This window comes from Brassica oleracea, chromosome C2, assembly GCF_000695525.1.
Source record: "Brassica oleracea var. oleracea cultivar TO1000 chromosome C2, BOL, whole genome shotgun sequence".
Classification (NCBI taxonomy): Eukaryota; Viridiplantae; Streptophyta; class Magnoliopsida; order Brassicales; family Brassicaceae; genus Brassica; species Brassica oleracea.
This window is the reverse complement of record NC_027749.1, coordinates 25,071,889-25,082,835: the sequence shown is the minus strand read 5'-3', so window position 1 is coordinate 25,082,835 and position 10,947 is coordinate 25,071,889. Positions and strand designations below refer to the sequence as shown.

The 10,947-nt window shown below is 30.2% G+C and overlaps 1 protein-coding gene across 1 annotated transcript; it reads right to left on the bottom strand.

Moving 5' to 3' along the window:
- Window positions 1–7,644: 7,644 nt before the first annotated feature.
- On the bottom strand, window positions 7,645–9,169 carry LOC106324621 (caffeic acid 3-O-methyltransferase-like). Its single transcript, XM_013762562.1, has 4 exons — window positions 8,694–9,169; window positions 8,197–8,456; window positions 7,979–8,043; window positions 7,645–7,887 (listed from the first exon to the last, which is right to left on the bottom strand). The coding sequence occupies exons 1-4, from the start codon at window positions 9,080–9,082 to the stop codon at window positions 7,678–7,680; spliced, it is 924 nt and encodes a 307-aa protein (XP_013618016.1). The 5' UTR covers window positions 9,083–9,169; the 3' UTR covers window positions 7,645–7,677.
- Window positions 9,170–10,947: the final 1,778 nt, after the last annotated feature.

Below are 10,947 nucleotides of genomic sequence, written 5' to 3'. Positions count from 1 at the left end.
GTCTCAGGGAAAACAAAAATTTCAATATTTTATTAAAGCTAGACGACTTATTTGTAAGTCTTCTCAGGTTAGTTTGCAATTCGAAAAAGAAACTTATATATTTAACTTTACCCAGACGACTTACTTGAAAGTCGTCCAGGCAGACGACGTACAAGAAAGTCGTCCGAGATAAGCAAGGTTTGACCATAATCTAGGAAATTCGGTCAAATCCAAAACTAACTCATTTATCCTAGACGACTTATCAGTAAGTCGTCTAGGGTATTCTCTAGATTTTTTTATAACAAACAAAGATGACGACTTAAAAGTAAGTCGTCCGTTTGACCAGAAGACTTACCCGTAAGTCTTCTACAGCCAGACTACTTACGGGTAAGTCTTCTACACAAACAGATCTAGAAAAAAATTCAATTTCATACTTTAAACTAGTGAGATGACTTCCTTACCACACAGAGTCTTCTCCAACCACCCAGAATCTCAAACGAAAGTAACCCACCAAGAATAGTATGCTTGAATGACTCTATAAACCATAAAAAATTTTGAATCAAAAACTTGAGTTTTTTGGATGAATATGGAGGCAAAGTGAAAGAGATGTTGTTTTTAGTTCACAACAAGTGAGAAAGAGATAGTGTAAATCGATTTTAGGTGCATTAAGAGCTTCAAATTGGTTGTTCATGGTGGTTGGGGTATTGATGACAATGACAATCTTGTAATTACTTGAAGATGATGAGAGTGAGAGAATAAAAATGTCATTTTCGGAAAAAAAAAATAAAAAAAATTTGATGGCATTTTCGTGAATATCATGAACTTGTGGGTGAATATGACAAAAGAAAAATCCAAGAAAAGCATGAGTTAGTTTTAGGTTTGACTTTGAGTTTTGAGTCAATCTTGCAAAAAACTCAATATCAAATTACAATTTTCGTATAACACAAAATATATGCAAGTCCAAATAAGATTCCTTGTTACTTGGTCATTAGTTCGTAATTACTAATATATAGTATAAAAGTCTATACAAATGATATTGCATTTAATGTACATTTTTCAACATGTTCATAATTAGTTAGTTCATTAAATGATATTATTCCTTATTGTGCCAAATTCCTTGCGATAGTTAACTTAACCTAACAAGAGCAATTTAGCTATAATTTCTTTCTCTAAAATATTCCATGATTAGCTTTAACATATGTTGTATTCAAGCTAATAATAGGCATTAGTTCGTAAATATTACTACTAAACATTAAATGTTCGAATATACAAATGCGATTTTATTTGTATTTACTTTTTCTAAATGTTCATAATTAGTTAATTATTAAATATTAATATTTCTTTTGTTCTTAATTACTTGCGATACATATATGCAAATATTGCAACCACATTATAGAAATCTGGCTTTAATGCATTCCCTCTAAACTTCTTCGTGATTTTCATGTACATATCTTTGGAAATTTAGTATAAGGCATATAAATATTATGCCAATACAAAGGAGGTCCCCAAGGTTTCACAATACAAACATAATTAAACTTTGCTTAATTTTTTTATAAACAATGACAATTAGGTGTTTTCCTGCAATTTTGCGGATAGTTATATTATATAAAGAAATATATATTATCTTTACACTGTTATAATTATTGAATAATAATTAGAAATTAAAAATTTTAATTTTTAATTTCAAATATTTGGATAATCAAAAATTTTAGTATATATTTTTAGAAGATATGTGAGATTTAAAATAACCTTAGTCATTAAAAATCTTTATCTTACAGAAAAAATATTATAATTAATTCAGATAATTGGTTGTAGAATTACTTTACATTTTAGTTTAACACATGAAAAACCGAAAATACTCTAGCTCTCAAAAAAATAATGTTTTTTTTGTGTAACTCCAATATGACCAATACATTGATCGGATGTTTTTATCATGAATGATCTTTTGTAAACGGTTTTGTGTGGGCTTTAAAAACATAAAAGTTATAATAATTTCTTACCTACAAATATAATTCTTTTATATAATAATATATCACCATTAAATTTATTTCTATAAAAAATTCTAAAGTATTATATTAATTATATATAACTAATTGATAAAAATAAAGAAATTGATAAAACATATATATTATTTCTCTAATTTCACAATTAGTTACCATAAATCATTATTTGTAATACCATTTGTGTTAATTGGTAATTTGTATTAATTAGTTCGAGAGTTACCTTTTATTTTTAGATCTGATTAAAATAATAACTAATAAATGTTAACAATCAATCAAATTATAACTATTTTTAAAAACTTAACCTATTAAAGACACATAATCAAAAGTAAATTAAGTGACTTCTTAATTAATATATAGTAGGATTTATCTCTTTAAAACTAAGGATAAATTTGGTTAAGGTAAACAAAAAAACATGTATTAGGAAAATGGTAGTTTAAGCAATTTTTCTCGTAATTTGTTCCAAATCACACTTTCTCACTTATTTTTTTAGTGTTTAACATAAAATTCAAATGGATTAAGAAAAAAAATTCTTCTTTACATTATCTCTGATCATCACACTATTTTATTTAACGATAATTCATTCAACCAAATGTTTTTAATTAAAACTAATCATAGTTTACATATCTTTTAAAATTATTGTTTTAATTTATTTTAAATTAAACTAAAACATACCTATATTAATTAAATCTGATTAACTAATAAGAAAAAATAATATTTCAATTTTTAAATAACCAAATGTCGTTTTTGTTTTACGTCAAATAACCAAATGTTGTTATTTTAGGCGTATATACTTAATATTAATGTGAGATCCAATATTATATGAAAGAAAATGTTTTTATTTGTATAAATTTTATTAAAATTTTATTATCGTACATTTTAAAAGTTTATTATAGCGGAAAAAATACATCTCATTAATTTTTAAATATTTTTTTCTTACTTTCAATTTACATTATATTCTCCATCTTTGACTTTAAAAATTATAGAGATGGTCTTTTTTACTGAACTTCCTTACTATATTTATCTTGACATTTTAAAAACACATAAAACTAATTAGTTCACAATAACACAATAAGTACATGTACCTCGACAAAAAAATAAAGATTAAATACATAAGAATAAAAAAATACCAAGAACACAACAAACATATTTTTCTTATTAAAAATAAGCATGCTAATTTTATTATAATCCAAACTATATGAATTATATTAATTGAGTATTAACTCTAGAAAAATCATGTGAAAAATACTTCGATTAATATAATTAAATGACTTACCATATAATAAATTAAATGAATTACCAAATAATATAATTTTAAATGACTTACCATATATAATATTATTTCATTTGTTTATATTATTAGATGAATTAAATAAACATTTTCTTGATTAATATACGTTTAAATAACTTACCATATAATTTTATGTTTTAAAGTATAAAAATTAATCATTTCTAAAAGTGATAACGCATATATGATATCACATTGTCATTGGAAAATGATTGGAAATTTTTAGAATTATATATTTGACTATTTTGCATTCATTTGACACATTTTTACTATATATATATAGTGAATGAGTGAATTTAATTAATATTATTAAGTTTAGATTAATTGATTTTCTAAAATCTATGATTTATTTTATTCACTACTAATATAAACATAATAACAACAGTTTTTATAATTGTTTCTATAGTATCATATGTATTTATATGTATCTTATCAATTTATATAATGTAATCTAGATATTTAATTATTTCTATAAAAAAATTATGTTAATTCATCTATATTTAAGATTCTTAATTTTATGTTTTGAAACATAGATTAAATTAGGTAATTCTATGAATAGTTTCATTTTAAAAACTTTAATTAAATAAATGAAAAATGAAAAACCAACAACCAATCAAATTATAACAATTAATTGGACAGCTCTTCTATGAACGACACGTGAGCATAAATCACTAAAGTGACTTTGGATGGTTCAACAAAAAAAAATTGACTTTCTTTTGTCAAAGACTTGAAACCATGTAAATATATATGACATATTGAAGTTAGGATTATTCGCTTGTGGAGGAATTATAACAAAGAAACCGGAAATACTATTGAAATGGTTTTTGTTGATAACAGATAAATAATGAAATCTTTTTTTAACACAGATTCGTCTTTTTTTTTATTTACAATGAAATATATTTACAATTGTAATAGTCTTCCATAGCTATTGTGAAACAATTATATTTATATATTAATTGTTCAACCAGGAGACAAGAACTTATGATTCAGTTGGTAAACAGCTCATCAAAATTTTTGAAGACGATCTAACTGAGGGTAATGCTATGGTCGCTCATTTATTATCGGACAAGCACACATCGTTTCAAAATTGGCTTCTATCAAACACCGTTTCTTGCAAAAGTTGATGATTTTTCAAGTGCAGTTCCTTAAAAGTATTTTACTGATTACAATGACATTCTCTTTCTGGAAAGTTTGATAAGACCTATTTGGTTGGTGAGTCAATTTATATACTCTTTATCATGCAATAATTATATATATATATATATATATACGATTTTTAAACTACTAATTTCCTTATTACATAACTTATAACTACTTAAATGTATTTGTAATGTTTAAATACTCTTTCGGTTTTGTTATACTTGTGTTTAAATTTATTTATTTTTTTGTTATATAGATGTTATTGGCCAAATAGTTAACTTCGGGTCTCTTGAAAACAAAATGATCAAAGGAAAAGATAACACGAAGCTCTTAATTGATTTATGTGAATCAAAAGTAAGCTTATATACTTTATGTTTTCCTATTTGCTAGCTAAACATGTATATTCTATTTATCAAGTTAAGTTTAATTTATACATTAATGTCAAGATGATGTGTACTCTGTGGGATCATTATGCTAAACAAGTATACGATCATATTATGAGTTACATGTCCACAATAATAATTTGTGTTACCAGGTTCTCTTCTATAGTTCTATTAGAGTGGAAATGTATATATAAGACCTAAGTTTCTAAAATTATTTATTTTAGAACATGTTTATCAAATCAAAATATTTATGTTAATAAAATAAAAAAATACTGTAAATTTAATATTATTTGGTATTCAATAAAATTTAGAGATTTATAAATCTATCAAATTATTTTAATATGTTTAAATGTAAATTGCTTACAAAATTCAATCATGTTTTGCAGGTTTCTATTGAGTTTTGTTTTTTTTATCGAGAATTGTACTATTCAATTCATATTACTTATAGATTATATTTAAAATTTTTATCATATTTTCTTCGGGTTCGTCATTATATTTAACAAAAAATATTTTATATTTTACCTAAAATATACAATAAAAACATATATGCAACACAATTTCATTTAGTGAAATTATAAAATAGGCAACTTCTAAAATTAAACACTATTACTTTTTCACATTATAGATTATTTTATGTCCGCACAGTATACAGCCCAACCACCTAGTATAATTTAAACGAGGTTGCGAGTGTTGCACTTGCATGATATCGTTCGTATCTTTGCAGCGTCATATCAATCTTACGGGATTAGTAATTAATGAATTTGTTGGATATAAGTTGAAAGACAAAACTAAAAAGCTACTAAAAATTATATATTTTTCAGTAAAAAAAAAGCCACTAAAACTTTTCATTTTTTTTTTTGTTTTAAAGCTTTTTAATTAAAACGCAAGTAAAATGAGCAAGAGTTTAATCTATTCTTTGAAAACCAACAAATTCTTAGTAATGAAAGAAGAAAAAGAGAAAGAGCAAAGTATCTAGAAACTTTGCTAGCCTAAAAATTCACGACTTCCACATTCTTGTCTACCACAATGTTTTCGTCTTCTAATTAATTAGTATCCACTGATCTTGAGTCTGTTGAGTTGGTTTAAGAGGTATTTCTTATTTCTCTAAAGTTTTTGTTTATGTTGATTAGGCCTAGGCATAAAATTCATAATCCGAAATCCGAACCGAACTCGAACCGAAAAATCCGATCCGTACCCGGTCCGAAATGTAAAAAATACCCGAATGGATCTTGTAAGGTGGTATAAAACATATCCGAACCCGAAGTGTTATTAACCAAACCCGAACGGGTAACCCGAAAAACCGAAAAAATCAAAAAATCTGAAACGATATCCGAAGAAACCGGTCCGAATGTCCAAACTAATATACAATGTAATTATATGAAACATGAATATATTTCAAATATTCATTTTCTTATTTATTTTGATATGATATCTAACAATAAGTATTTAAAATTTAAATAACTACTTTAAATACTTAATTATATATAAATAAGTATATATTTCTTATGTTTTGCTTTTAAATTTTAGATTTCATTTCCGGTATATCTGAACCGATCCGATATAACCCGAATCCGATTGATATATGGTTACTTTATGGGTTCTATGATGTGATACAAAACCAACTCGAACCCGATGTGTTATATCCAAATCTGACCCGTACTTGCAAATTTACAAGAATGAGACCTAGAAGGTGTTATAAAAAAGAACCGAAATCCGAAAAATCCGATCCGAACGCCAACGGATATCCGAACGCCCAGGTCTAATGTTGATGATTCTCGGTTGACACTTAGTTACATGCACTAAGACGTGTGTAGGTGTGTAGTCAAATACAAATGAATGAAAGTTAACGAAGACGTGTCTATTTTCTTCTTTCACCGGAGAAGTTAGTACAGTAACTGGGTTTGTATTAATATCGCTGCAACTGTTGTGTAATATATTCGTATTTTAAGCCAGTGACATCATTTTGAAAACCATTCGTCGATACTAAATAAGATTATTTCGTATTTCTTTACTAAAACATATATAACTGTTTTTAGACAAGGAAGATGACTTCCCAACAAAAAAGAAATTAAGCATAAGACACGATATCTGATATACAAATATCATGTAGAAAAAATAAAATGCAAAATACAATTTCTTATTTACAAATATGGATCATCTCTTCTGAAGAGTTTTACCATAGATGGAAGATCATCAGTTTGCTTGGATTCTATAGTACATATGGAAATGTCGTAATAATAAAATTTTCAGAAATCTGGACATTGATCACATGGATACGCTTAAAATGGTAGAAACATAGTCAACATTATGGGATGAGGCACAAATATTGAATGAGCAGAGGACAGTACCACAAGTTGCGGTTACGTCTTTACCGTCAATTCCAGGTCGATGGTGTTTCACATATGGTTCCTGGAAAGAGGGCGATAGCTTTTCTGGACAAGGTTGGCTCAACACTCTAGAATGATTTGTTGGACTGTTGGGGGCGAGGAATGTTCGGGTAAGCCTCTCTCCTCTTCATTCGGAAATGGAAGCGCTACTCTGGACAATGGAATGCATGAGAAATTTACGTCAATTCCAGGTTACTTTTGCAACAGATTGTTCTCAATCGGTGAAGATGGTTTCGACACCAGAAGTATGGCTAGCTTTTGCAAATTATTTGGAAGACATCAAGGTCCTGAAAGAGAGTTTCCTCCGAGCACAAATCATCCATGTTCCAAGGACGCAAAAAAATCGTCTTTCGTCGTCCACATGGATGCAGATCACCCGGTTTAGTTTACAGAGTGTATGAGTTTGTATAAGTTGATGACAAAAAAAAAATATTAATCAAAGTTGTTGCACTCCTGTAATACTTAGCAAACACCATTAATTGAAAAGAAAATTGAACAAGCTAATACCATAAAACCATATTACATGCAAGAAAACTCATCAGCAAAAATAAAAATAAGTTCCATTTTCCGTTGGAAAAATCACCACTCTTTGGTTCTGTTGGTGAAATCAAATCTACAATGATCACTTTTCCATTTTCCGGTAGACTCTTCCAACAATTTTTTAGAAGCTTTATACAAAGTTCGTCCGTCCAATCATGTAGTATCATCCACTATCAAAAAATTAACCACATTATTTTAAAAATAATGGACTCTAACAAAAATTGAATATATCAAGTTTTATATTCACATATATATACTTACTTTCATAAATATTGCATCTCCTTTGGGAACTTCCATAAACATGTCTCCAGATACATGCTCCACTCCTATAATTAGCAAAATTAAACAAAAATTAAGAGGTTGAAGAAGTAGATACTAGTTCTAGCATTTCATCATATAATTTTTCAAAATATTATGTAGTTTTGTACCTGGATAAAAAGGAGCATTGGTTAAAACCTGAGGTAAGTCAAAATTAACACCTTTGATATGAGGATACTTGGAAGTGACTAGACCTAATGTAGTGCCACTCCCTCCTCCAACATCCACCAAAGTGTTAACATCTTCAAATCCCCTGTAAACATCTAGAACCTTTTTCAAAATCATGGTGGAAGGTTCTGACATGGCACGATCAAACACTTTAGCAAATTGTCCATCAAAATTAATGTATTCAAAAAGTTTCATGCCGTGGGCAGAGCTGAATGCATCTCTTCCTTCTACTATCACATCTTTAAGATTTGTCCTGTGAAAAAAGGTCATTTATGTTTGGTTTATATAGAACATTCTAAAATGGTCTAGCTAGACGGCGCTTATTCCCCCTCTTAAGCGATAAATCTCTCATAAGCTAAACAACTTTTTCAACAATGATTTCTCTCTTAAGCGCTTAATCATTGTCTAGTGATTTTTTTTAATATTCGTTTAATTAATATAATGACGACCAAATCATTTCAATTCATCCGAAGAACAATTAAGTACGTACCATGTCTTGAAAAACACTTCACTCTGGAACAACATAAATAGAGAAACAAGAGAACCAGAACCGTCACTATCTTTCAAGAAATGCTTGCAAACCGGTTCGGTTGCATACACCCTCTCCATCGTTCCGGTTTGACCGTTTTCTTTACTTACAATCATACGACACTTCAAGATCGAGTGGCTGACGAGTAACCGCAGGATCCGGTCAAGCAACACTGGCGCCTCCGGGTTGGTGGGTTTGGCTGGGAGACTACGGGCTATCTCATACGGTGAGAGCCACGCGCCGTTGCCTGCTGCACCGATCGTGTCAATGACGCCAAGCTCCAAGGCTGCTTTGAGAACCATGGGGAAAGCCACGGTGTTGACAATACTCTCTGCTTGCAAGCTCACCATTTTCTCGTCGACTTCTTGGTCTTCTTTGGTTAAAACCGGCTTAGGGTAAGTGGGTAAGGGCTCTTGAAGATGGTTTGAGATTATTGTTGTTCGTATAAGATTGAATGGAAAGTTTGCTTGAAAGTGTGGTTGTTATAGAAGCCGGAAAACTGGATCAAAAGAAACGATATAATATAAACGATGTTAAGGAAAATATATAGACGATTCAAAACCGTAACGAAAATTAAAGCATGGAGTTGAGACGAATCTCTTTCCTTAACTCTTAATATTCGCTTCGTTAGTGCGACAGATCTGTACGAATATGAGTCCCAGGATAAAACCATGATAGGTTATCACGCGGAACTCATGAAGAACCTCTACGAACTAATATTTCTATGAAACACTCTCTAGACTTACGCTATAGGATTTACTGGTTTTGGTTGTGAAAAAAACTAATCAGAAATGAAGGAGGAGATGAGTTTATAAAGAGGAGAAGACGAGCCACTTTCCGTAACTGATGCAGCACGTGCGCACGTTGGCGGAAATCTCGCGAGAATCTCGGAGGCGAGGCGTTACAAAACTTCCTCCGCAAGATCTTTTCTCGTTTAAACTTATCTTCAAGAAGAGAGACAGCGTGTTGTTTTTAAACGAACAACGTGTTGTTTAAAATAAAATGCATTCCCTTTTTTTGGGAATTAAATGGCAAAACGTTGAGCTTAATGTGGTCCAAAAAGAATATTCTTATTGGGCCGGAGGCCCTCCACCAAGACCAAAGACCAAAGACCCAAGCCCACGGCCACGCCGAGCCGAGCCGAGCCGGCCGGACGGCGGCGCGCGCGCGGACAGCCTTTGTCTCTCTCCAAGCTGTTTATACACTCATAGCACATGAGCTTATATATATTGCTCATTTCTCTTGTTATTCCCCGATGTAGGATGTTTTCCATATTTCTTCATTAAAGCCAATAGGCTTTTCCTTATAGCCATGAGGCCCATTTCGTTTTCACTTCATACAATTATTTAAAAACCATTGATCTTAAATAATTGATCCAACAATCCCCCACATGAATAGAAATGACTCTAGACATATGCAAACTAAATGCAGACTCGATAGACTCTAAAAAAATATACATATTCTAATCCTGACTAGACTAGACAGACTTATCGAGAGTGTTTGCCAAAAATTCGCTGTGTTTGAGTTGGTGACATTTTTAAGCCTTGAATCACTCATAGTTAATATCTGTATGGTTTACTTTACCAGAAGGTGAACATGATGTCTTGAACCAACCAGTGTTTATGTAGACCGAGACAACAGGCATAACGCAGTTTTATTTTTCTCGTAGAAATTAGTTCTCTATTGTGTTCATTGTGGCCCTAAACTATTCCTGGTTTTCATGAGTGAACTTAGAGAATATAGCCTTGCATTCATTTTCCTAAAAACGGCCCCATTTCACACTCATTAGGTGATTGATCATGAAAAATATTGAGTAATACACCGCTTTAGAAGCTATGGAATCAATTAAAAGCTTATGCTTATCCTTCTCACATTTGTTAGTACTTTTATCATCTTAGGAGCTGGGAAGAGACTACTTTGTCTCAAGTGCTTTGGTTAGATTCTGTTTGATTTTGTTTTCCCTTTGAACCTACGTTTTGGGATCTCCAGTCATGATAGGTAGGGTTGCAATCAAGCATCCTCATTCGTTATAGGCTTTAAACCTATTCCTTTTGATGATTTAGCAACAACATCTCGTGGCAAACCTTTAGTAAATGGATCTGCTAGGTTGTCAGCTGATTTGATGTAGTCTATTGTGATTACACCAGTTGACATAAGTTGTCTAATGGTTTTATGTCGTCTTCTGATGTGACGAGATTTACCATTGTAGAGATTA

Coding starts and splice junctions, on each gene's coding strand:
- LOC106324621 (XM_013762562.1), bottom strand. CDS start 9,082: ATGGTGAGCTTGCAAGCAGAGAGTATTGTCAACACCGTGGCTTTCCCC. Junction 8,044..8,196: donor CAAGTATCCTCATATCAAAG/GTGTTAATTTTG, acceptor TGCTAATTATAG/GAGTGGAGCATGTATCTGGA. Junction 7,888..7,978: donor GAGATGCAATATTTATGAAA/GTAAGTATATAT, acceptor ATTTTTTGATAG/TGGATGATACTACATGATTG.